Source organism: Ochotona curzoniae, unplaced genomic scaffold (genome assembly GCF_017591425.1).
Source record: "Ochotona curzoniae isolate NIBS_2020 unplaced genomic scaffold, NIBS_Ocur_1.0 scaffold_4763, whole genome shotgun sequence".
Taxonomy (NCBI): domain Eukaryota; kingdom Metazoa; phylum Chordata; class Mammalia; order Lagomorpha; family Ochotonidae; genus Ochotona; species Ochotona curzoniae.
The window spans coordinates 2,593,726-2,620,872 of record NW_024467123.1 but is presented as its reverse complement, the minus strand read 5'-3'; the positions used below and the strand labels follow the sequence as shown (position 1 = coordinate 2,620,872).

The 27,147-nt window shown below is 51.4% G+C and overlaps 1 protein-coding gene across 1 annotated transcript; it reads left to right on the top strand.

The window, feature by feature from the left end:
• Window positions 1-3,190: 3,190 nt before the first annotated feature.
• On the top strand, window positions 3,191-16,100 carry CUNH10orf53 (chromosome unknown C10orf53 homolog). Its single transcript, XM_040970313.1, has 3 exons — window positions 3,191-3,287; window positions 15,244-15,363; window positions 16,036-16,100. Exons 1-3 carry the CDS (start codon window positions 3,191-3,193, stop codon window positions 16,098-16,100), a joined length of 282 nt encoding a protein of 93 aa, XP_040826247.1.
• The last annotated feature ends 11,047 nt before the right edge of the window (window positions 16,101-27,147 follow it).

Below are 27,147 nucleotides of genomic sequence, written 5' to 3'. Positions count from 1 at the left end.
TAAGCCGGGTCCCACCCTCCAGCATGGGTGACCTTGGTTGACTTCCATCCAGGATTCCAGCTCCAGCTTGGCCCAGCCCTGGCTGCTGCAGGAAATGGATGGAAGATGGACGATATCCCTCCACTCTGCCCTACATACACACCATCTTTCTCTCATTAAACATAAATATATACAAACTTCAAACAGACACAGAGGCCAGGAGAGAAATGGAAAGGGGGGAGCCGAGTCTCTTTCTGTGTACAGCAGGCCACCACGAAGGTGGGAGCAAGGGCAGGGGTGTTTCATGGGTGTTGGGGATCTGAGTGGCAGAACCCTGGGTGCAGAGATGGGCATCTCTACTGAGCCTGCACCAACAGGTGTAGGCGCCAGAGTGTGGCAACATTGCCCCTTCCAGGGATGTGGTGAGATGACATGCAATGGCTCTTGTTGGAAAATGGAGAAAAGGAGACATTGAAAACCTAGTCTTTTGCTGCAAGGGCACAAGTTCCCTGGCCGCACTCAGTCAGCAGATCCATTCCAAGCTAGGGTGAACTCTGTGGAACTGCTGCCTCGGAGCTGAGGCACCTGCTATCTACCAGAAGCCCAAATGCTCTCTCACCAGAGCCTAAGAACAGAAATGTGAGATGATGCCCAGGAATGCCCCAGGAGGGGTGAAGGGAACAGGCACCAGGGGTAAGGGTGTGCATTGATTTGCCACGTAAGTCCCAGGCAAGGGGGCTGTAAAACCTCCAAGAGCAGAGCAGGAGTTCCCCCAACACACACATCATTGGGCAGCCCTACAAAGATAGGGAAGAGTCCCTCTGGTGACTAGCAGTTTCCCAAATCACCCCTGAACCATTCTCCTTGGAGACAGTGAGACACCACTGCTAACCTTCCTGATTCGTGTTCCCTTTACATCCACAGGACAGACACACCACCATCCCTGGGAAAAGCCAAGATGCAAAAGGACTTGCCTAGCATCCTTGCTCCTCCTTTACCTCCAGGCCCAGCTCCTCCTTCTCCCCACCATCTGCTTCCTCTAGAAGTTCTTGGCTTGGTTCTGTCCCTTCCTAGCTCCACAGAACCCAGGCTTCTTGTAAAGAGCAGGCTGGGTTGGGGGGCAGAAGGCCCTCCGCCACCCACAGAAGCAGATGCACCAAAAGGGAGAGTCTGTTAAATAGAGACTCAAGTTCCAAAGAAAGACCAGAATGACCAGAGCATGGCAGTAGGCAGGAGACACAGGTGTACCAGACCACACCCAGACCAGCAGCCTTAATTAGGTTCTCCTAAGAATATTCCCGAATTGAAGAAACATTGTAGTGGGCTTTCAAGGGACCCCTCTCCTCTTGTCCAGAAGGAAAGAACAAGAAGGAGGAGGAGAAGAAGAAGGAGAAATAAAATGTTGGATGCTTGTAAGCCAGGGTTTCTCCAGACAAAGGCAGGGCTAGAGGTGGCTTTCAAATACCAACATGTACCTAGGGAACAACATACACTGCCAAGAAATATTACATCATGTCCCTCATTAGATCCCCTGTATTCAACCTCTGACTTCAACTGTTGATGCCAACTTCCTCCAACGTCAGGCCTCTGAGAGCCGGCAGTGGTGGCTAGGACATTGGGTTCCTGCCACCCACACGGGAGACCCGGCTGGCGTTGAGGTCCTGGCTTTGCAGGCATTTGTGGAGCAGACCTGCACACGGGAGCTTGGTCTGGGGTCTCTCTGTTTCTCGGCCTCATCAATGAATCAATGAAAGAAATGTTAAACAACGAAATGGCATTTACTCATGAGCCACTTGAACAATAACAATAATGGGATCACTCTAATCATTAAAATGCATTCAATAAAACTCACCATTCATTCATAATTTAATTTTTAAACTCCTCGTCATAAAACAGAATTAGAAAAGAACAGGCTTTACTCTGAGCAAGAGCATCGGCATAAATCCTACAACACGCACCCTCCCAAACAGGGCAGTGTCGGGACTGTCCCTCCGGTGTCAGGATATAGGAAAGATGACATGCATTCTCACCACTTCCATCCGTCACTGCAATAGAGTTCTTCCCAGTACAGGACGAAGACAAATGAAGGAGGGACTTAATAAAGAAGATGAGACTGTCACGGCTTACAGACAAAGTGATGGTTTAGGAAGAAAAACCCCAAAGAATCTGCAAACAAATTCACAGAAATAATAAATAAGGTCGCAGCAGCAGCTTACACAGGATCAATATGGGAGTCAATTACAGTTTATACAGCAGCCATAAACAGCAAAGTCACAATTCAAAAGGCACCACTTCAAGAGCACCAAGGAATACAGCTAATAAGACCAAACCATATGCAAGTTAAGCTATATTGAGAGACGCTGGTGAACAAAACAGGGGTATTCCAAGTTCACAAACAGGGGAACCTCAGAAATACCTCAGTCATTCTAGCGAAACTCTCAACAAGGGGATGTGTGGGTCAGGCTAGCTCATGATACACTTCAATGGCAAAATAATGGACTTGTGACTGTTGTTGTATTAATATAGGGGAAAGCAGTGTGTGCTATGGGAGTAAATAAATAACAAAAAAAGTAAATAAATAACAAAAGAGTATACTAGCTCATTCAGGCTAAGCCTCCAGTAGAAGTCATTTTCAAATTCTGGTATGCACGCTTATTGAAAGATCTTTCTTGAACAGCATGAAAAAGCTCACTGGTCCGAGGTCAAGGAGAGGTTGAGAGTAGCATGCATGGGAGGAGGGGAAGGGGGGTTCGCCCCAAGACTCTCTGTGACCTTGAACAGGAAGCTTAGAGGGTGAGCTACCATCGCTTAGTCTTTGCAGAGTTTGGGGTGTCCTGGAGTCCAGCACCTCTAAAGGGAATTGTTGTCTGCTCCAAATAACCTAGATAGTAAGGGAACAAAATCAACTTTTGTACCCCTGCCTGGCTGGGTAAGGCTACTTGGCACTTGTGAGCATCGGTTTTGTAAACACCCAACGCGCCAGGTTGCAGCCCCAGGGTATGCACCCGACCCCCTTGCTGGAGATGCTGCTCCGGCCCAGGGCAGGGTGGGTGTGCTGGGGGCGGGACCTCAAAACTTGCCTCAGCTCCGCCCCGTCCTCGGTCCCGCCCCCCGAGAGGGGGCCACGCCCACTCCGCAGCCCACAGGGAGAATGGTTGCCTAGCAGCAGCGTGTGTTGCAACTTAGACCGGGAGGCGGCAGAGTGCGAGCGATGCCCAAGAAAGCGGTGGTCACCATACGCTACGGACCCTACAGCGCGGTGGGCCTGGCCGTGGAGCACCGCACTTTCCGCCTGGAGGGCCTGCAAGGTGGGTCCCTGCCGCGCGCGCCCCGCTCTTCCTTCCTCAGCTGCTCGAGGCGCATCTCCCGGTCCCTGGAACTCGGAAGTAAGAGTGGAAGCAAGGAGTCGCCATCGTGATGTACCGGGTTAAAGTCACCGCCTGCAGTGCCGGCACCCCCACGCACGCTGGTTTGAGTCCTGGCTGCTCCATTTCCAGTCGCCCTCCCTGCTAACGGCCTGGGAAAGCAGTAGAGGATGGCTCGTGTGCTCCGGACTCTGGACACAAGTGGGAGACCCAGAAGAAGATGCTGACTTCTGGCTACGATCATTCCAGCTATTTTTTTTTAAAGATTTATTTTTATTATTATTATTTTTTTATTGGAAAGGCAGATATACAGAGAGGAGAGACAGAGAGGAAGATCTTCTGCCCGACGATTCACTCCCCAAGTGAGCGCAACAGCCGATACTATGCCGATCCGAAGCCAGGAGCCTCTTCTGGGTCTCCCACGCGGGTGCAGGGTCCCAAAGCTTTGGGCCGTCCTCTGTTGCTTTTCCGGGCCACAGGCAGGGAGCTGGAAGGGAAGTGGGGCTGCCAGGGATAGAACCGGCGTCCATATGGGATCCCGGGCGTGCAAGGCGAGGACCTTAATCACTGCGCCACCGCGCCGGGCCCCATTCCAGCTATTTTGGGAGAGAACCAACAGATGGAAGAGTCTCTCAATAAAACAATAAAGAAGGAAGTGTGTGCCACCTGCTTTCACACAGATTGACAGGAAGAATGACATAAACCGACTTGAGGACCACTGAGCCGAGCATCACAGGTCCCAAAGCTGGAAGGGGACTGTGCTGAGCACTTTTGCTCCTCGGCAAACCTGTTATGTCAGGCCCTCTGGTGGATACTGGAGGACACAGTGTGAAACTGTGATGTGTATCCTCCAAGCGATCTTCTGAATAACAGGTGTGCCCAGCTCTCAGGGAGCAGCAAGATCATGACTAGCAGGGCTTATGGCTGGCCACCCTAGAGGGTGGAGGCCTGGAAAAGCCCAGCTGAGGAAACTGGTTTGGAGTTGAGCTTTACAGAATGAGGTCCAGGCAGGCAAGAAGGTCCCAGAGGGACTCCTGTCTGAAGGCGTGGACGGGAGGCGGGGACCAGCAAGGTGGCGGGAGGCCAGATCCTGCAGGTGCACACAGAAGCTTTACTTCTCAAGTGGCTTCCCTGAAGACGGGGCGAGGCCCACCCAGTGGTTGTTGGGGCCATCCAGAGTTAAGTAGGGAGCAGCTCGGACCAGGGCTGCATCCAAGGGTAAGCTGTGGGTGGCAAGTAGCTTGACATGGTGCTGGTGGAGGCGCTTGTTACTCCGTGGAGAACACCAGAGCTGGAGCACAACGGGGAGGAGCAAGTCCCATCTGGGGTATATTCAGCTTTCCCGGCCTCTCTCCTGTCCCGATCCTGCTTGAGTGGAGGCAGCAGTGCAGGTAAGGACGGAGGAGGCCTGAGTCCCTGTCTCAGAGAGAAAATGTACTGAAAGTGAAGAGAGCCCAGGACTGCACCTTGACGGATGTCACCACACCAGGGTCTTCTTTTTAAAGATTTTAAAACTTTTATTGGAACAGCAGATTTACAGAGAGAAGGAGAGACAGAGGGAGAGATCTTCTGTCTTGCTGCTTTACTCCTCAAGTAGCTGCGACAGCCGGTGCTGAGCTAATCCAGAGCTGGAAGCTAGGAGACTCTTCCGGGTCTCCCACATGGGTGCAGGGTCCCAAAGCTTTGAGCCACCCTCCACTGCTTTCCCAGGCCACAAGCAGGGAAGTGGGGGCAACCAGGACACAAACCGTCACCCATATGGGATCCCAGCACTTGCAGGGTGAAGATTTAGCCACTGAGCCATCGCGCCAGGCCCCGTTGTCTTCCAGACAAAATGCTATAGGAATTGAGGCCAGAAACCTCACCTTTGACCCAGTAGTCCCAGAAGACTTCCTGGAGGAGGTAGAATTTCATCGGCAGAGAGAACTGCTTTCTCTCACACAATAGCTGGTTGCAAAATATCCATGGCAAGTGGCTCAGTGTTATCCATCGGCCCAGGGATGTGGTCTCAGGATTCCAAAGAGGGCTGGGGAACAGTGTGAAGGCCGGAGGTCTGATCAGAGTCCCATGGGGCCATTATCTGGGGAAGCTTTGTCTTGCCTTCACCTGGTGGCTGGGGGTGGGGGAAGGAAGGGCTGTCGTTTTTTCTTTTCTTTTTTTAGATTTCTTTTCGGAAGGCAGGAAAGTGGGCCAAGTATGCCTTCCTTGGTCATTGGGAACATGCATTCACAAGACCATTGTCATGTTTGGGCCAAGTTGAGCTCAGCTTCTCCTTCCTGGCTTGCCATGATGAACCCTCCTGCAAAGGTGCTGCACCATTGTCCTTCACCCCTTCCATCAGATACCAAAACAATCGGGCCTCTTGGTCCTAGACTTCAACGGCCCAAACTATGGCGCCAGCACCATGACATGATAGGCTAAGCTGCCACCTGCATTGCTGGCATCCCATATAGGTGCTGGCTTGAGTTCCAGCTACTCCACTTCCGATGCAGCTCCCCACTAGTGTGCCTGGGAAAGCAATGGAAGCTGACCCGAGTGCTTGAACCCCCCCTGCACCCACGTGGAAGGCCCGGATGAAGTTGCTGGCTCCTGCTTTGGACCAGCCCAGCTACATCTGTTTCAGCCATTCTGGAGAGTTAATGAATCGCTCTTTGGGGCCTAGCGTAAGGGCTCAGTGACCTCACCTTCCGTGTCAGGATCCCATATGGGCACCAGTTCTTGTTGCAGCGGCTCCATTTCTCATTCCATAAGCTCCCTGCTTGTGGCCTTGGAGAGCAGTCGAGCATGGCCCAAAGTCCTGGGACCCTGCACCCACGTGGGAGACCAGGCAGAAGCTCCTGGCTTCAGATCATCTTAGCTCTGGCCATTGAGGCTACACTAAACCATCACACCGAACCCTCGAATGAGAAAAAAAAAAATTTTTTTTTTCTTTGTTAAAGACTGATTCTCTCCTACAATCTTCCTTTTCTTTGTATAAAGTCAATTGTAATGTCCCCTCTGTCATTTGTTATTCCAGATATTGAGTCTTGATTTGATTGATTTTTCTCTATTGTTCTTCCTTATTCTGTTTTGCTTATTTCATCTTTGTTATTTCTTTTCTTCTGATAACTTTGGGTTGTTCGCTCTTTTTCCTCCCAGTTCCTTATGCCACAGTTAGGTTCTTGACTCAAGCTCTTTTTCAAGATAATCATTTACACTTTGTAACTTTTGCACCCATTCTGCTCTCACTACATCCCGAAGTTTCTATAGGTTATAATTTTTGTCACTCAACACAGGTATTTTCCAGGTAAATTCCTTGTGATTTATCCTGTAATTCATTGGTTTAAGAGTTTGTGCCGTTTTATTTGGAATCACAAGTACTTGTAGGTTTCCTAGCTTTCCTTTTGGATTTCTGGGTCAAACTTTCCCTTGTTCTTTATGATTATGTGATTGAAATCTGGCCTTTCAAATATTCTCATATGTTTCCTCCTGAAATTAGATTATTCTCCTCCCCCAGTTTGCAACAGTGTGGTAACAGTGTTTTGACTAACATTTGGTTGGAAACAAAACACAAAGCCCTTACCCACGTTTTTGTGCCTTTGTTCTGTGTCGATGCCCTGAATCGACTCGCGGCCGAGCTGTCTGCTCCCACCTCTGCTTCCTGCCGCCATGCAGCCATTGCACCTTCACGGTTTTTTCCAACCCACATTCTGCTCAGGGCACGCACTTGACTTTCTAATATCCTCAACACACGTGAGCACTTTTTAACGTTCTCATTTTCGAAAGAAACCTCACTTCAACTTCCCTCTCGGGTTTTATGACGTCTATTGCATGTTTCATTGTAATCTTTTGCCCAGACAGCTGTGGGAATTCTGTGTGTCTCACAATGTTCCTTTGCCTTGCCCCCAGCCTTTTCCACCCTGGGTGAGTGCCAGGGGAAGCTAACAAAGCATCTTGTGTCAGTCCTTTGCAAGAACTTGAACAAGGTTTGCCCTGTTCCCAGGAATCCAGAACCAGGACCCTGTAATGAGAAGACAGGCTGGTCCCACATCACGGGGGAAGAGTGGCCAGGGCCGGTCTTGGTGCCACACAGCTTTCCTACTGGTTTAAAGCCACTTTGTTCCTGGTGCAACTGACTATTTGGTTGCTGTAGGTTTTTGACTACTTTCTAGAGTTTCACCAGTGTTAGTTTTGAGAGTTTCTTGGTTTTTTTGTTTTTGTTTATTTGTTTGTTTGTTTTCCTCTATGTTTCCTTGCTATTTTGTTGATGTCAGCAGATACCTTTGTTGTGGTCTTTTACCAGCGCCACACACGGCATGGTTTGGTGTGTGTTCAGTGTGAGCATTGACACACCAGCAGTTGTCTCAGAGCAGAATGCACATGTAATCACTCATAATCATATACAACTTACAAGTATTAGGGGCAGAAACTCCTCCATCATATTTGTCCACAGACCTGGCCAGCGGCAGCTGCCACCTGTCCCTGAACCCAAATCCCCTGCTTGCATCCCAGATCTGCCTGTCAGGAGGGGCGCGATGGGAGCAGAAACGGAAGTATTGACCTGGTTTTGAATTGGGCCCATTTGTTGGCATTGTGGTCAAAGTCACTTCACGTTAATGAGCTTTGGTTTGCTTCTTGGTGGGAGTCTGCTGAGAACATCCTTGTAGAAGACCTGTATCACACCTCCATGTTGTGAGGACTTGAGCGCTCATCCAGTGACTCCTGAGAGGGCTGTTGGAAAGGGGAGTAGGCAGGGGGCAAGTTGCAGCACCTGCAGGTCTGGTTGCAGAATGTGTGCGATTCTAGAGTCGGATCTGTTTTGTCCTTAAAAGTGAGGGCGTGAGGGAGGGTGGCGAATAATGAGATCGGATCTGTGCTTTCAGAGATCGGTTTTGAAGGACAAGATGTGGGGAAGAGGAGTGAGTGGAAACAACCCCCTGGGTTGGTTAGAAACAACGCTCTGGAGCCTGGATGGGAGCGGGAGGGGCGCTCTGAGTCAGGAGGCGCAATGACAGCTTTGAGTGACATCTGCATGCTGGCGACTTCCTGTCTGGCCAGGACCTCCTGTCACCATTCACACGCGAAGTAGGCATCTCACACTTAGAGTGCCCCCAAATCCCCAAACCCAACGCACCAGCAGCTGACCCGCCAACTTCCCTCCAACCCCAGGTGGGCACAACAATTCTCTCCTTCCACTTCCTGGGGCCCAGAGCCCTCTTCCTCCTCCACTCTGTCCTTGGTATGTCTGTCACTCAACCCTCCTTGCCCTTTCTTATCATCCCACCCAGCCTCTGGCCTCACCACCTGACTCACTCCCTTGCCTCCTGGGGGCACAGGTGATTAGGATCTGCCCCCTCACTTGGGTTGAATTGGAACCCACTGGGTTCCCGGCCCAGTCTCGGCCACTGCAGGCATTGGGGAGTGAACCAGTGGGAAGGCATTCAGGCTTGCTTGCCCTCGCTCGCTCTTTCCTCTTAAGTAATTGTTTTTCAAGCTTTGCTTGTTTATTTAAAAGGCAAAGAGACAGAGAGGGGGGTGGTATTTTCCATTCTTTGGTTCATTTCCTAAGTGGTCAGGACCAATCCAAAGCTAGGAGCCAGGAACTCCGTCTGTATCTCCCACAGAGTTGGCAGAGACCCAAGCACTCAGGCTGCCTTCCCAGATACACTACCGTGGAGTTGGATCAAAAGTGCTACGGGATGGGATGCCTGCGTTGGACGTGGTGGCTTAATCCGCTGTGCCCCAATGCCAATCCGTGAAACAATATTTTGAACAGCAGTGGGAGGGTCCACAGAGCCAAGAGTGCGGGCATGCCCTCTCCGCAGTGGGGAGGAGGACAGAGTGTTTTCTTCAAAAAATCCAGGGGAGCATTGTTTTTTTCTTTTGTAGTGGAAGATGACTTGATGATGGAAGGTGCCAGCAGGTGGCTGAGTTGAAAAAATGAGCTTTGTAGATGCATGAATGAGCTTTCGCCCAAAACTGGCAGCCAACATTCACTGCAGGCCTGGGAGTGCTGGGGGTGCTCACGGCAACAAAGCAGGGATCTTCTGCTCCTGGTGTCTTGTCCCAGCCCCTAACACAAGGGCTGTGGCGCAGAGGACTAAGCCACCGCCTGCAGTCCCAGCTTCTCCACTTCCAATCCTGCTCCCTGCTAATGAGCCCGAAAAAGCAGCAGAAGATGATTCTAGTGCTTGAACCCCTACACCCATGTGGGAGCCCTGGTGGGGTTCCTAGATCCTGGCTTCAGCCCTAGCCCTGGACAGCGTAGTCGTGTGGAGAGTGAACCAGCAGATAGAAGAGCTCTTTTTCCCTGTCTTTCTCACTGTGCTTGCTGTAGTATCTTTCAGATTATATATAACCCTTGAACAAAAGGCCCACGGCAACATCACTGGGTGCAGATTCTCCTCCATAACAATCTACATCTGTATAGGGTGTGTATCTTGGAAAATCCTGGCCCTTTGATCCTATCCCAAAGCCCTGTTTGTTATGGAAATGTACCTGATCTTGGTTGAACACACTTTAAGCAACTGAAATTTCTTATTTTTTCCGTATTACTCATGCATTGTAATAGCTTAGTTTCACACACACACACACAATCTCCCTACTACAGACTGGTGATCATGAAATTATGCTTGGCAGAAAATTCTAAGTACTTTTCTTGGCCATGGCTACTCCTTGCCTGTTGTGTTCTTTCTCTTTTTAAAAGTTGTATGAATTTTACTTGAAAGAGTTACAGGGAACGGGGAAAGAGAGAGATGGCAGTGGGGGAGGTAGGTCTTCCATCCACTGGTTCACTCCCCAAATGGATATGATAGCCAAAGCTGAGCCAGTCCAAAGCTGGGAGCCTGGAAATTCTGGATCTGGTCTCCCACGTGGATGCAGGTGCCCGAGGCCTTGGGCCATCCTCTGCTGCTTTCCCAGGGAGCTGGATCAGAAATGGAGCATGTGGGGCTAGAATCAGCACCTTATGGGATGCTGGCACTGTAGTGGGAGGATTAGCCTGATGCACCATGGCACAGGGCCCCTCCTGGTCTAATTTTAAACCTGCCAAGGACCTACTCAAAGAGATCAGAAGGAAGGCACCCTTAGAGCGCCAAGACGCCCAGTGCAGGTGCACTTCATTCCCAAATCGCATGCATTAGTTGATGAGCATCCTGGTTAACAGTCACAGCCTTGCACCTGTGCTGGGGCAGACAGGCCTAAGTCTACCTGCACCTGCAGCCCTGCAGTCAACGCACAGATGGCCCTCAGCTTGGCCAGCGCCGGCAGAAGGGGGGGCCTTTCCTGTGTCCCGGATTTAGCTGGATCCCTCTGGAAGACCAAGGTTACCACTTCAAAGGGGTGGGCACTCGGCGGGTGGCCGCGGAGCTCCTGATTGCTTCCTTGTTGGAGCTCAGCCCTGCCTCTGCGCAGACTGCTTCAGGAAGGACAGCAGCTGACCTTTCTTTGAATAGACAAAACCACAGCAGTTCCTAGCGGGGCAACGGGCCTTCTATGGGGAGAGGTGGCATTTGGAGGAGCGGCAGGAATCCTGGGGACCCTCGATGTTTGCTCTCTACAGCCAGCTGTGGCCGTGGACAGACAAGGTCTGGATGTCCCCGGGCTGAAGATCCATGCTGACCAGGAGGTGGCTTTCTGCTCTGATGGACAGCAGGCTCAGGCCCCTTGGGGCACAACACAGAAGAAGAAGCGGTGCCAAGCATCTGAGCTTGCTTGGTCATAAGCTGTGTTAGCTCCAGGGTTCTGGTGCTGATGTGGCAATGAGGCACGTCTCACTGCCCTAGAGGGCAGAGATGAAGTGGACCCCTCCATAGTCAGCACCCCCAACACCACAGGATTGGTCATTAAACTCTGATTTTCATTTATTCATTTATTTTGAAAGAGGTATTTATTGGAAAAGTGCAAGAGCAGAGAAAGAGGGAGAGACAATGACAGAGAGATCTTCCACCCGCTGCTTCATTCCCCAGATGGCCACAGTGACTGGGGCTGGGCCGAGCCAGGAGCCTCAGACACCTCTAGGTGTCCCACATAGGCAGGGGGCCTAAGCACCTGAGCCATCTGCTGCTGCTTTCCCAGACTCATTATTGGGGAACTAGATGGGAAGTGTTGGAGCTGGGACCTAAATCAGCATTCCTATATGAGATGTAAGCAATGCAGATGGCAGCTTACCTCGCTATGCCACAAATGCCAGCCCCTGCCCTGGGATCAGCTACACCAGGCCATGGAAAGCTGTTCTTGGTTAAGATGCCAGTGTCTACCTTGGAGTGCCTGGGTGGGATCCCTGGCTCTGGGTCCTGATTCCAGCTCCCTGCTAACACGCATCCTCGGAGAGAAAGCAGACATGGCTCTGAGCGGTGCGTGGTACGTGCTGGCTCCAGGCGTCAGCCCCTACCACGTGGGCAGGCATCTGGGGAAACTTCTAGCAAAAGGGAACGTGCTCTCTCTGTTTCTCTCTCTCATCTCACTTTTTGCGCCTATCTCTCAAATAAATACATTTCAGAAAACTTTTCGAAGACAGATACTGTCCTTGTCAGACGTACAGCTCTCGCCCCGTAGGGCCCTATAGGGGCTCTCTTCACTTCTACAGCCAGTCTCTGTGCCTCATTCTTTCCAGAAGGTTCCTTGGGTGCTGACAGGGGAGCGTGACAGCAGCAAGCATGCCTCCCACCTTCATCTCCCGGCCCCCTCCCTCATTCAAAGCAGGAGTGTGGGAGCGGCAGGGAGAAGAAGCGGTTTTGTTGCTGGCTGGCCTGCTGTCAGATAGAAGTCCACTCCCAGGAGAGTCTTCATTTACGCAGGCCATCGTCCAAGCTGAGGGCCTGCCTCGGGGACCTTTAAGAACGGCCACAGCGAAGCTCATGAACATAAATAACCAAGGAAAAGACAGGGCCTTCCCCAGAGTGCTGGAGCGAGGCATTAGCTGCTGTGGGTCGCTGGGGCCGCCCCGCGGGTGCTTACAGACCGCTGTCTTGCTAATGGGGACCTCACAGAGTCTCCCTGAAGCTTCCTTCCAAAGGGGGAAAGAAAATCACACAATTAGAATGTGTGCATTGGGGCCCCAGGCTCTGGAGCTGATGGAAGGATTAAGGAGTGGCCACGCCAGGCAGTTTTTGGAAACAGCCGTTGTCTCTGTAATCAGGTGCAATTAGCTGGTGGCACTTGTCAACTGATGCTCAGGGGTGTGCGTGTGGGGGTGTGTGTGGCTGATTGGAACCCTCAGCTTAAGAAAAAGCCTCCCCCCAACCCCGATTTATTTTCCCATCTCAGCTGTTGGCGGAAATTGCTGGGCTCTTCAAAAAGGTTTAATCAGGGCCCAGTGTGACTTACCTGGGGCTCTGGAGATAAGCACCAGGCCACCTGCACCGAGTCCGGGAAGTGTGCTCAAGTGACCCAGGTCTGGTAGAATGTTTGTACTCCAGAGCAGTGGTTTTTTCCTTTACCAATCACACAGTGGTTTGACCCCAAAAGGCAGGCTTGCCATCAGCTAGGGCAAAAAAAAAAAAAAAAAAAAAAAAAAAAGAAAAGAAAAAAATGTAAAGCTTATTTTTATTTGAAAGGCAGATTTTACAGAAAGAGAAGGAAAGACACTGAAAGATCTTCTATCCACTGGTTCTGTTGTGGTCTTAGGCAGTGAGTTCAAGGCCAAGAGCTTGAAAGCTGGACTACCCCCCACCTACCTGGTCCTTTCTGCTCACCTGTGACACTCACCCGGAACCTGAGAGAGGGCGGCATTGCACTGTTGTGTAGCCACTCCCCCGGCAAGCTCATGCTAGGGAGCCGCTCACTCTCTGTTGGTCACGTGCTTCAATCATTCTTGGCCTTCCAGGTACCGGCTTGCTCTCTGGCTTCCGGTGGACAGACTCCCAGGACAGGCAGCGCCTGAGCATGGTCCCTGTATGTCTGTATTCCTCACCCTCTGCCCACTGCTTGGGCAAGTCAGTGAAGATGCAAACGCTAAGATGCTTTGTATTTTTACTCTGTGTACTTTCAAGAGTCCCAGGAGAGGTGAGGTCTAGCAGTAATAAAATATGAACAAAGAAGCCAGGGAAAGGTGAATGTCTGCAGCTTTGTGTCCAAGGTGCTCACTGCCCATCCCTAAGGATAGTTTATATTGCTGGGGAGGCTGGGACATAGGTCTTCAATTTAACGGATGGACTTCAGGGTAATGACCATTGGTTCCTCTTATGATTTCAATACAGACTGGATTGCCACGTGGACTTGTCATTTGCTCATTTCTACTGGACCCTGCCATCACCAAACTACGTTAGTAAAGACTCCTTAATACATCCTGGACGTATCTGGCCTGAGCTCTCTAGCACCCTGCACCAATTCACTCCCTAAATAGCCACAAATGGCCGGGACTGAGCTGATCCAAAAGCCAGAAGCCAGGAGCTTCTTTGCAATCTCCCATGCGGGTGCAGGGGCCCAAGGACTTGAACCATTCTCCTCTGCTTTCTCAAACAGTGATCAGGACACTGGATCAGAAGTGGGACAGCCAGGATTCCAAGCAGCACCTATATGGGATACAGATAGAGGTTTTGCCTACTGCCCCATGGAACCAGCCCCATGGATATTTTCTTACATAGGAGATCTAAGAGTACGAAAAAATTGGCATGGAATTCAAAATATTGTTGCACCAGGATAAGTTACCTTTGAGTTTCATTTTTCCATATTAATTTTGAACAGATATTTCAATATGTATCAAATATATTAGATTCTTGGTTTCTATTACAAGTATTTTTCTTGCTATGAAACAGTTCATAGGGACCTGCATAGTGGCATAGCAAGTAAAGCTTCCACTTGCAGGGCTGAAATCCCAGATACGTGCTGGTTCCCATCCCAGCTGCTCCACTTTCAACCTGGAAGAAGTTCCTGGCTCCCAGCTTCACCTTGGCAATAGCAGCCTCTGGGGAGTGAACCAGCAGATGAAAGATATCTCTCTGTGTCTCTCCCTCTCTGTGTAACTTTAACTTTCAAACAAATAAATATTTGAAATAACAATGAAGTTCAGTAGAAGCCAGCATTTGGCACAAAGATTCGGACACCACTTAGGGTGTCCGTATGCCTTAGCAGGGTGTCTGGTTCAAGTCCCATTTGCTCCACTTGCGATCCACAGCTCCTGCTAACGCCCACTCCGGGAAGCAGCAAGCAGTGGCCCACATTGCTGGTGGGCCCTGCCAGCCACAGGAGAAACTAGGATGGAGGCTTGTGGCTTTGGCCTGACCCAGCCCTGACTGTGGCAGACATTAAGGGAGTGAAGCAGCAGATGAAATAGGTGTCTGTCTCTTTGCCTTTCAAATAGCAGGAAAATAAATATAATTGTAAAAAAAAAAAAAAGTTGACAATCTTGGGCCCAGAGTGATGCTAAATCCTTGCCTTGCATGCGCCAGGATCCCATGTGGATGCTGCTTTGTGTCCCAGCTGCTCCACTTCCCATCCAGCTCCCTGCTTGTGGCCTGGGAAAGCAGTCGAGGACGGCCCAAAGCCTTGGGACCTTGCACCCGTGTGGGAGATCCACAAGAAGCTCCTGGTTCCTGGCTTCAGATCAGCACAGCTCCAGCCGTTGTAGCCACTTTGGGGAGTAAACCAGCAGACAGAAGATCTTTCTCCTGTATCTTTTCTCCATCAATCTGATCTGCCTTTCCAGTAAAAATAAATGTTTTTTTTTTTAAAGATTCACAACCTTAGACATTTTCCAGTTAAAATGTTATCTTGCACATACAATGCTGTTTCTCCTTAGAAACTGTTCTTTGCAGCAAACTGAGGGCTGCACGCTTCCACCCGCGAGGTCGTAAGTCACCCAGTCCCCTCCGGAAACCCTTACCACTGAACACCATCTCCTGAGAGATAACCCCTTCTGGAGAGCCCAGCTGCAGTCTGTGCCCCACAGCTCACCTAACCCCTGCCCCATATTTTGCAGTCGTTTTGAAGAAAGATGGACACCAGCTTATCCTGGAGAAGATGGACGACTGGAACCTGGTGGAGCTGGTGGTGAACGGGGAAGTGGTGTTCCATTGCAACATCGAAGACCTGGAGTTCGGTAAGCCCGGTGGGCACCGGCCTCTGGCAAGCTCCCCACCCCAAGGTCTCACAGTGGGCCTGAGGGGAGGAATCTGGATTTTAGATCGGGTTGCTTCTCAAATTATAGATTGGCATCCCGAAGCCCCATGCTCACTCAGGGGTGCAGAAGAAAGGGATGCCCAAAACCACAAGCAGAAAACTGCCTGCTGCTCCGGCATCCTCCAGAAGCGGGGAGGGGGAAGGGAAGCGAGGCCAGGGAAGCCTTGGACTTGAAAGCATGGGGATGGAATGAAACAGGAAAGTTTGTTGCTGAAGAACGTGTGCTTCCAACTGTTTGCTCTCCTAAGTTGTGCTTTGTTCCCTTCACTGATCATCTCCACCTGCAAAGATAATTAGTGTCTACAAGCCTGCTGTGCGTGGCATTCTCAGCTTGGCCCAGGAGAGCCCCTGGCTCAGCAGGCTGGCAGCTGGCGGCCTCACTGGTGCTCTGAAGAAATGCTTCGGCAACCCATCAAGACTCATTTGTGTGTGTGTGTGTGTGTGTGTGTGTGTGTGTGTGTGTGTGTGTGTGTGTGTGTGTGTGTGTGTGTGTGTGTGTTTGCATGTTGGTAGCCTCTGAAAACATGCCTCTGTATGTCCCTGAGACATCATCCAACTGAAGAGCTGGCTCAAGACAACTCTGTTTCCCCAGGAGGTGACGGGAAACTGGACACCCTGTGCGAAGAGGCGAGGATAGCGGTGCTGAATGCCTACTGATCTCATGGACTTGGGGCCTGCCGGCAGCAGTGGCCCTGGTGGGGCACGGGCTCCGGACCGTGCTGGCTAGCAGAAGGCAGCATCAGTCCGCCCTCAGCATGTGCTGCATTGGGTGTGCCCGGGAACCTGCACACATAATAAAACTGCATCCTGTGCAGCATCTCCCCATCGTGACCCACAGGGAGAGCCGCCAATATCAGGTGCACGTTGAGCTGTAGGAAATAATAAATGCAATCTAATAACAAGGCACTCTCCCTTCCTAATAACACATCGTTGCCAGAAGCAGGTATGATTCCTTGCTGTAGTCGGCAGAGAGCCAGGAACGGGTACAAATTAAAGAGGGGATGGAGTGGGGGTGGGAGGAGTGGATGGGGTGGGAATTGAGGCCTTAAACAGTCTGAACCAAGCATTGATGTTGGAATTTGGAATTCTAGCCGTTCCTACAGATTCTGTATTGCTCCTGATGCAAGAAGACTATAAAGGTGCTAGTGAAGGTAGCTCAGGGGTGGGCATTTGGCATGGAGGGGAAGGCACTGCTGGAGACACCCACATCTCCTATCGGGGGCCGGGCCTCGAGTGCCAGCCCTGCTCCTGAACCCAGCTTCCTGCTGCGGTGCACCCCAGGAGGTCGTGCTGGTGACTTGGGGCACTCAGGCCCTATACCCTGGGCTGACTTCCTTGCTCCTGGTCTCAGACTCCCTGTCAACTACTGTGCTTCTGATTCAGTTGCCTGCTGGTGCACGCTGGGAGGAAGCAGGTCATGGTTCCCTACCTGGGTTCCTGTTGTCCTTAAGGGAGATGGGCATGAATGGGGGGGAGCTCCTGGCTTCAAGCTGGCCCATGCTTAGCTATTGGGGGCACTTGGGAAAAATTATCTGTCTTTCAAGAAGAGGAAAACAAATAAACATCCACACAGCCAGATTGTCTGCCTTCTGCTGTGTGTGCCAGACCAATGTGATGTTTGCAGGAAGGCCTGGAAGAGTCCTGGACAGAAGCATGCGGTGGTGCTGGTGTCCCTTAGGAGGAGGCTGCAGGCCCCTAAAGAGGGGTTGAGCCTGGCCGGCGCCGTGGTATTACAGGGTAACCCACTATCCCATATGTGCACCAGTTCTAGTCTGGCTGCTCCACTTCCAATCCAGCTCCCTATTAATGGACTGGGAAAACAGTGCAAGAAGATGGCCCAAGTCCTTGAATCCTCTGTATCCATGCAGGAGATCTGGAAGAAGCTCCTGGTTTCAGATTGGCTCAACTCTGTTGAGGCCATTGAACAGTGAATGAGCAGGTAGAGGAAGATCTTGTCGTTTCTCTGTCTTTCCTTCTCTCTGTAAGTCTGCTTTTCACATAATTAAATAAATAAACACATGAAGGGCTGGGGCAGGCGCTGGGCAAGCCTGGCAATTAAGGTAGTTTACATGCATAAGCCACCATGCCATGTTGGAGAGCCTCATGTGCAGTGCCCACCAGCTCTGCCTCCCAGTTTCCCCATCGGCGTAGACTCCAGCAGGCAGCGACGATGGCACCCGTCATTGGGCTTCTTCCCACTCCCACAGGACTGAGTTGCCAGCTCCTAGATTCAGCTCGGCACAGCCACAGCTATAGGCGTTTAGAGTGTAAGCCAGCAGAAAGGAGCTCCCTGGCTCTGGGTGGAGGAAGGGGAAAGAGGAACCGAACTTGCAGAGCTTTCAGAGACCCCCTTCCCTCGCTTGCAGCTTCACCCCAGCCAGGGAGCCATCCCTCCCAAGGCCCCAGAGAGCCTCCGAGCCACTGGGCCTCCTGATTGCCAAAGGAGGGCTAACCAAGAGCACTTTTCTTGTCTGTGATGAGATCAGAGATACGGTTGGCTCGGTTGGCTCGGTTGGCTCGGGGGCGACCAAGCGCTTGCAGCTCCCTGTAACTAGTTGACTGGTTCTCCACTGAGTTAGAACACTCCGGAACAGTCTCCCCCTGCTGCCAGGTTACCTGCAGCTTCAGCATTCTTGATTGTTTCCCTTCTTGTCAAAGACCCACTGGGATTAGTGCCATGGCATACCAAGTTAAGCCTCTGCCTGTGGCGCTAGCATCCCATTGGACACTAGTTCCTGTATCAGTTGCTCTCCTTCAATCCAGCTCCCTGGCCAGGGAGAGCAGCAGGGGATGACCCAAGTGCTTGGGCCCTGGAAACCCAGAAGAAGCTCCTGGCTGCAGACAGGCCCAGCTCTACCCATTATGATCATTTGGGGAGTGAACCAGCTGATGGAAGATATCTTTCTCTGGCCCTCTTTTCTCTGTAACTCTGCGTTTAAGTAATTTTATTTGTTTGTTTGTTTGCTTGCTTGCTCGCTTGCTTTTTAAATAAATTTATTTTGGGATTCAGTGTGATGGCTAATGACTAAATCCTTACCTTGTAAGTGCCAGGATTCCATATGGGCACTGGATCATGTCCTGGCTGCTCCACTTCCCATCCAGTTCCCTGCTTGTGACCTGGGAAAGCAGTAGAGAACTGCCTAAAGCCTTGGAACCCTGTACTCATTTGGGAGACCCAGAAGAAGCTCTTGGCTCCTGGCTTTGGATTGGCTCAGCTTCAGCCATTGCAGCCATTCGGGGAGTGAACCAATGGGCAGAAGATCCTTCTAACTCTGCCTTTTCAATAAAGTAAGTAAAATAGATTAGCTTTACAAAGAGAAGGAGAGACAGAAAGAAAGCTCTTTTATCTGCTGGTTCACTCCCCAGATGGCTGCAATGGCTGAAGCTGAGCTGATCCAAAGCCAGGAGCCTCTTCTGGGTCTCCCTCATGGGTGCAGGGGCCCAAGAACTAGAGCCATCCTCTACTGCTTTGCCAGGCCACACACAGCTGGTTCGAAAGTGGAGTAGCCGGGACATGAACCAGTGCCCATATGGGATGGCTAGGGCTATGGGTGGACGATTAGCCCACCCCAGAGGTAAATAAACCCTTAAAAAAAAATAAAAAACAGCTTAAGTTAACTGAAGATGTGGCATTTTGCATTTGTTTCCATATCTTTTATATTTAAATATAGCATATTATAAAGATATATAATATAAAATTTTATAAAATACATATTTCCCATACATATATTCACCTACAGGGGAAATGCATTTTTGAAAGAGTGGAACAATTGAAATAATGACAAAGTATAGTGTAAATAGCACTCAATAAAATTTCCATCTGGCGAGCCTTTTATTTCTGAGTATTCATAAAGACACATACACAGAAATTGACATCTCCCACGTGAGACCCCCTCATCTGGACAAAGACCCCCCTTATCTGGACGCAACTTGGCATCGTCCTTCCACGGTTTATGTTGCGCCTGTGAGCCAACCCTTGCTGGCCGGGTGCCGTTTCTTGAATCTGGAGGTGTCCCCTCCTTCAGTACTGATACCTGCTTGCACAGTCAAACTCTTGTCTTCTGGGACTAAGAATTGCAAGCTTTCCCCTCTCCCCCAGCCCTGTGGCCTTGGGCTGGCAGACCTGGTACCAGGTACTCCACCTGAGCATCCCTCTGCTCACCTCCTCCCTGCCTCCAGGGCATTTCTGGTGGATTCAGAGCAGTTGCCCCACCACCCAGCAGCTGCCTACCCTCTCCCGGGCCAGGGTGGAGGACAGAAAACAAGATGGCACCTGGTTCGAAGTCCAGCGGGAGTGAGAAGGGCTCCTGGGAGGTGAAGTCTGTGCCTATTTTCTGCAGAGGTGGGTCACAGTTGCAGCCAGTGTTACTGGGACAATGCCCAGACCAGGATTACCACTGGATGGGAAGACGGAAGAGCTGAGCGGATGGGGTTGCAGGAGGGAGCCTCCGGGCTAGTTATTTCTCTCATACTGTACATGTTTTCAGTCATAGGATTGAGCTTTGGTTTATCTGAGTAAAGAGTATAAAGGGTAGTTTAAAAAAAAAAAAAACAGGGAAAGTAAAAGCAGGTGTGGCCTGCTGCGGCCACCTGTGACCTCACACCCTATATCAGCACTGGTCCAGGTCCCTGCTGCTCTACTTTGAATCCAGCTCCCCGCTAATGCTCCTGGGAAGGCAGCAGAAGGCGGCCCCGAGGACTGGAGGCCTCTGCCACCGTATGGGAGACCTGGATGGAGCTCTAGGCTCCTGGCTTTGGCTCAGTCTCTGTATCGTTCTGCCTTTCCAAATTAATTTAAAAATAATTGTTAGGCTGGAAATGTGTTTAAGTAGAACTATTAGAAATTAAAATCAAGGTTTTGGCATAGAGTCGTGTCTGTGTGACTGTCCCCTGCCATTGATTAAGTGCTCTCAGCGTCGCCTCCCTCCGACTTCATCTTGGGCAGCAGAGAACTCCCCGCGGTGACCTGCGGGCCAAAGTGCTTTTTAGTGCTTTTAAAGCAAGGCTAATTAAGTCATGGTAATTAAAAGTTTTATAAGATGCCAAAGCGACGTCATTGTTGCTGGAATATGTAAAGATGGCATCTTTTAGAAAAAAAAAAAACCACAAGTGTGGCTCTGTCGGTTTTGAAAATTCAATTCAGAATCTCCACCTTGCTCGTGTCATTTTCAGGTTTTGGGTGAAGAGACTTTCAGGGGCTTCCTGCGGTGCTGATTGGGGTCTCAATACATGTGCTCCCCTAGTGGGTTTGTCCATGAGAACCATGATGAAGGCTCCTGGGGACCAACACGGTCACGTTAGGAGAGAACTGCATCCGAAGTTGGTTCCCAGGTCAGGGGAAGCAACCAGAGCCCTATAAAAACTGGATGAGATGTATGGGAGGGGTCCTTGTCAAGACTGCTGCGGGGTCCGGCATGGTAGCCTAGCGGCTAAAGTCCTCACCTTGCTTGCGCCGGGATCCCATATGGGCACCGGTTCTAATCCTGGCAGCTCCACTTCCCATCCAGCTCCCTGCTTGGGGCCTGGGAAAGGGCTTTTTCACCTGCATGGGAGAGCTGGAGGAAGTTCCCAGCTCCTAGCTTAGGATCAGCACAGCAACGGCCGTTGTGGTCACTTGGGGAGTGAACTATCGGACGGAAGATCTTCCTCTCTGTCTCCCTTCCTCTCTGTACAACTGCTATTCTGATAAGACAAAAAGTAATTCAAGTCCCGAGCCCCGCCTGGTCACCTGTCCTGCGAGCTGGGCTGCCCAGGAATGGATCACAATTGGCCACGTTTGAGGAAGCTGTGCTTCTGTGGCCGGAAGTGAGAATGGAGCAGCATGTTCTCAAGAAGAGCATGGTAGAGCTTTTCCTAGAATGAGAGGCACAGGTACCGAGTAGTCGGAAACTAGGGTGGTCTCCCTCCTGCCAAACTCACCCAGAAGGCTGTCCCATGGGCATCCTGTACCCGGTCCCTACCCTGTGCTCAGTCCCTGCTTCCGTTTCTCCAATGGCATCCCCCATGGTAATTCAAGTTACAGTCCGCGGCCGCCTCGATCAGTTCGGAAGCTTGGGGGCAGCCAAGATGACACCACCATCTACTCCTTTTTTATTTGTTAAAGATTTATGTATTTATTTGAAAGGCTGAATTATATAGAGAAAAAAAAAAAAGATTGGTCTTCTATCTGCTGGTTCACTGCCAAAATGACCACAAAGGCCAGAGCTGGCTGGTTCAAGGTCAAGAGCCAGAACCTTTTTCTGGGTCTCCCACACGGGTAGCAAAGGCCTAAGGACTTCAGCCCTTCTTCCTCTGCTCTCCCAGGTTCATGAGCAGGAAGTTGAATCAGAAGCGGAGAAGCCGGGACTCAAACCAGCACCCATAGGGATTGCCGGCACCACAGGCAGAGGTTGTATCCACTATGCCACAATGCCAGCCCTCCACCTACTCACGTCCCTACTGAAGTAGTGCTGCCCTGCAGTCTCCTCCACGGTACAGCACAGTGTCTCCACGACATGAATCTCCTCTCTACCCTGTCTCTTCACCCCCTTATCTGTTCCCCCGTCCCTGCATGTAACATCTAGGATCCCATCATCACATAAGGCCTAGACATACACACACAATGGTTTTTTTTTTAATTTATTTATTTTTACTGGAAACACATATTTATAGAAAGATCTTCCATCTGCTGGTTCACTCTCCAAGTGGCCGCAACAGCCACAGCTGAACTGACCTGAAGCCCCAGAGACGGCACAACCTGTGTCATCCTGTCAACCTCTGCCAATGTGGGGGTCCACCTCTGAGGGCAGAGGTAGGGGACAGGGTGGGGGGCTTCCACCCCACTCCTCAATGCAAGGGTTTTGAGGGTTGTTTTCCCTCCCCCAGAACACCAGCTCCCACTGTAGTTGCACACTTGTTGGCCAGCCTGCTGTATGAGTGGAGCCAATAAACAGCTATAAAAGAAAGTTTGACTTGTTCTCATCACAAAAACATGACGGTTGTCGGAGGGGCTGCGGAAGCTAGCTGCCCTGATGGGATCATTGCACAGTGGATACACAGGAGCACCCACAAGCTCATGGAGGATGGAATCAAAAGATGAGACTCATTCTGGCACAAGGCTGTGTCCAGCTCCACACACGGTTTTTGCCTTGATACCCATTTTCCATGAGCTTTTTGAAGTCCATCCAGCACGAGTACAGAGCGCTGCACTGTGCCCCTGAAATGTGTACCATCAGAGGCCAGCGTTGTGGCACAGTGGGTAAAGCTATGTGCGATGCCTACATCCCCTGTGGGAGTGCTGATTCCAGCCCCACCTGTTCTGCTTCTGATCCAGCTCGCTGCTAAGGCTCCTGGGAGGCAGCAGGGGAGGGGTCCGGGGTTGGGGCTCTGCCTCCCACATGGAGACTCGGATGGAGTTCTTGGCTCCAGGCTTCAGCCTAGCCCAGATGTGGCTGTTAACGAGCATTTCGGGAGAGAACCAACAAACTGAAGAGCTCTCTCTTTTCTCCTTCCTTCCCTCCCTTCTTCTCTGGTACTATACCATCCTAAATAACAAACACAGAAATCTTAACATGCACACCAATAATGAGGGGCCAGCATCGTAGAGCAGCATGTTAAGCAGCCACCTGCACAGCAGGTTCCAAGTCAGAGCGGTGACTCAAACTCCAGCTTCTTGTCCGGCTTCCTGCCGATGTGCCTGGGAGGCAGCCGAGGATGGTCCAGGTCCTTGAGCCCCTGTCATGCGCATGGAAGACCTAGATGGAGTCCCTGATCCTGGCTTCAGCCTGATCCAGCTGTAGCCATGGTAACCATTTGGGGTGTGAAAGCAGTGACTAGAAGATCTATTTGTTTTCTCTGTCGCTCTCTTCTCCATCACTCTACCTTACAAATACACAAAATGAATTTTTAAGAATATGTATGATAGTTAGGTACCAATTAAAAGCAAAAAAAAAAAATTCTCATGGAGAGAGACATCGATTTGGGCCCCCTGTGCCTTTCTTCTGGGAGGTCCAGCACAGTCCTTCCCTCCTCCTCCTCACTGTTCCCCAGGAGAAGCAAGCTGGGTGGGTTCGCTTCTTCCCCAGAGGGGAGACCCATGGGCAAGGATCCTCTGCTCTGGAGCCCATACCTGCTCCATGCCAACAGCAGGCACCTCAGGCTGGGAGTTCAGGGAGTTCAAGGAGTGGGCCCTGTCAGGGTCTGAGCTCAAGCCCAGGGCTGCGGGAGGCAGGCTGAGGCAGCTCAGTAGCTCTGACCAGCCCAAGTCGCTGTACCAGGGAAAGGGTGCTTTCTCAGGAGGCAGGGCAGTGGGGAGAAGGTGTCGGGACAAGTCAGGACTTCTAGCTGAGGAGTGGCTGTGCGAAGAGCCATGGTGCTGATGATGCGTTTGGGACAATAGAGGCCTGTGTTCCAGAAAGTTCTTCTCCTTGTCAAGGGGAATGGCTGCTATTCTCCAGACGGTACAGGGAAACAGGCAAGACAGCGAGTCCCACTTCATGTCCTGGTATTGACAGCAATTTCTGAAACCAGGGCGGAAGCAGAAATACAGTTTCCATCTAAGCAGGGAAAGGGGAAGCTCCCTGTGGATGGTGAGAAGAGGTTGGTGCGAACATTTTCAGGGAGAGCTTTCCAGCTCAGATCTTGTGATGGAAGCCCAAGCCTGTTGCTGCACGACCAGCGTCTGCAGCAAGGGCTTCTGTTCTGTTCTGTTTGCTGCCATCATGCTGGTGACGAGCTGCAGGCTGGAGCCAGCCTGGCTTGGCTGGCATGCCCACATGGAAGGAAAGAGTTTGAGGGGGTGCTCACAGGGGAGCAGGCACGATATTGGAGGCAAAAGACAAGTGGGCATGGCATATAAGGCATCCATCCCTCCTGCGACTTTTCTGTGGACAAGGAGGGAGAAACGCAGAGGGAGCTGAGATGGAAAAGACCTCAGGGTGTGCCTGGGGGGGTGGAGGCAGATTTTGCACAGCAGCCGGGAAGAGAGGTGACAAACAGCCTGTGGGAGAGGATAATCCATCACATTGTCTACTCCAGCCTCCACTATGCTGAATTTCCCTGCATATTCAGAGGCTACCTGCTCCTCCTTTTCTGCAGAAAACCTAATGAACCCCACTGGGACTGTGGTGACCCACTTGGCCGGGTATCCACCAGCACCATGGACAGAGCTCTACGGCCCCAGGACATTTGCTGGAGTCCCAGCTCCTTCCCGCAGACACACAAGTTACGCTTCCGGGAGACCCTCAGGATGCACAGGAAACCGACCCTGAGGAAGCTCCGTGGTTGCAAGTGTGCTGCTTGGACTGTAGTTCCCGCGGCAGTGGGCAGCCTCGGACTGTCCGGCCTGAGGGGGAGCAAGCACCTGAAGACACTCGCTCTAAGAAGGGGCTGCAGTCCTGGGCAAACACCCTGAGTGGTGTTACCACTCATGCTTGTCTTGCTCATCTGCCTCTTCTGAGGAATGTTAGTGCCTTGCTCTGTTCACTCCAGCTCTGCTGCTGGAGTCTCCAGCTGGCTGCAACAGAGTCCTCAAGCACTCACTCGCAGCCACCGTGCCGTGAAGCCCCTGTGTGGGGACAGCCTGCTCAGTAGCCACGTCATGTCGAGCCTCTGCACCTCAGCAAGTGGCCCTCAAGTGTATTCACGAGAACTGAGGTCAAGGAGGTGGGCAGGGGACGTGGGGGGCGTGGGGGTTGGGAGGAACCCTGGTGCTTTGTAAGCAGAAGGAGAAAAACAGGAGCAAATATACCCAGCCTGATGTGGCTCCTCTCCTTTTCTCCTTGTCTCCTCCCTTCCCCTAAATACAGGAAGGAAAGAGAGAGAATGTGGAAATGGTGATCTCATCAAATTTCCTAAACCATGGACCCTCATCACCCCAATCAATATGTAAAAATCATCAAAATAAAAATAATTAGTAATTTAATATATATATTTTATATATATATACCCACCCCCACCAACCACGCCTCGCCGTGAGTCTGCCATCCGTGGGCCTTCTCAGCCTGGCATTGTGAGCTCGAAAGAACCTTGTCCTGGGAATTCTTTCTGTTGGTGTTGTTACTGACATCAGAAGGTCTACCAGCTTGGCGGTTGCCTGTCTAAGCCTCGCATCCCTTTAGCATCTCCGCAGAACATTCAGTCCTAGAAGGGATCGGAAGTGGTTTCATGGAAGCAACCACAGAAATTTTGTCATGGTGCTGACATGGTGCTTAGCATGTTAAACCACCACGTGTGACACTGGCACCACATATCAGAGTGCCTGGTTCGAATCCCTGCTGCTCCGTTTCTGATCCAGCTCCCCGCTAATGCCCTCAAGAAAGCAGCAGGCCTTGGTGGTTGCGCCTTGGGACACTGCCCTGCTGTTCTCACCCCAGCCTCCCCCGGCCTCCAGGACTCTGGCCCTTCCCCCTCCACCAGAGCAGTTGTGTGGAATGGGGCAAGGCTGCCAGACAGAATGTGGAGGGAAGGGGTAGGCATGACATGGAGAAGGGCTCATCTGCTGTACCCCAAGAACCCTCTTTCCCCAACCTGTCCACCACCAGCCACATATTTAGGCCTGGGGGCGAGGTTAGGGGGGGGAAGAATTGGAGCCTGTCCCAGCTCGCAGCCCACCACAGGGTGTCCCCCGAGCTGAGGTAGGAGGCCTTCCTTTCTCAGCCGCAGGTCAGGGTTCCATGGGTAGAGGCTTGGTCCTGGTGCAGACCAAGAGCAGGTCTCCTAGCCACCATACTGGGCTGTGGCCTTGCGGTCTTCGCCATCTGGTCTACTCTGCCTACCACTTGCCTGCCACTTTTCTGGGCCATCTGAATTATGCACAGTACTGATCAATAGAGAACTTTTGGATTAAAAAAAAAAGACCTGCATTTGACATGGGAGTACCTGAGTTCAACCCCAGCTGGGCTGGACTCCCACTGCCTGCTGGTACCCTGGGGAGGCAGTGCTGAGGGCTCAGGTTGGGCTCTGTTCTCAGCATCAGCCCTGACTGTCGTACGCATGCGTGAAGGGATCCAGAAATCTCTCTGCCTTGTCAATAAATCAAACTTTGAAAGACAGAAGAATGCACAGGCGGCAGAGTGACACGACGGAAGACTTGGCCTGAGCAGAAATGAGAACCGAAGACAGCAAGACAAGATCTTCGGAGCGGAGGAGAAAGCACCGCCAGAAGGTGCTTTAGTACAGAAGCAAGTAGGAGTGTGAGCAGCGTCCTTCACACTTAAGACTAGGAGTTTACCACCTGCAGATTCTCGCTAAAGCAAAGGCTTGGTACAGGGCTACCATCTGTCTTAATGAGGTCTGATGTGCTTCACAGCCATAGCTCCCTGGAAGTCAAGAGGCAGGGAACGCTGGATCCAGCCCTGCAGGAAAGCTCCGGGTGGGTCAGGAGGCAGTGAGGGGGCGCCGGGGAGAAGAGCCTCTCCTGACTTTCATGGGACCATGGGCAGGCTCAGAACTGCCCGGTGGGCAGGGTCCTGGGTAGTGCCAGGGTAATGAGGGGAGGGGCTGGGGTGTGTGCGCTTCTGCTGGGCTCATTTGCATATGAATAGATGTTACTTTTAAATGATTTATTTCTTTGAAAAGCAGAGTGACAGAGAGGAAGACAAAAAGAGACATATTTCATCTGCTGGTTCTCTCCCCAAAATGGTCACAATAAGACCAAGGCTGGGCCCAATCGAAGCCAGGAACCAGAGGCTTCTTGTGGGACTCCGACGTGGGTACAAGGACCCAT

Excerpts from the sequence above, each read along its gene's own strand:
- CUNH10orf53 (XM_040970313.1), top strand. The coding sequence starts at position 3,191 with ATGCCCAAGAAAGCGGTGGTCACCATACGCTACGGACCCTACAGCGCG. Across the intron at positions 3,288-15,243 it reads CCGCCTGGAGGGCCTGCAAG|TCGTTTTGAAGAAAGATGGA; the intron begins GTGGGTCCCTGC and ends CATATTTTGCAG. Across the intron at positions 15,364-16,035 it reads CATCGAAGACCTGGAGTTCG|GAGGTGACGGGAAACTGGAC; the intron begins GTAAGCCCGGTG and ends CTGTTTCCCCAG.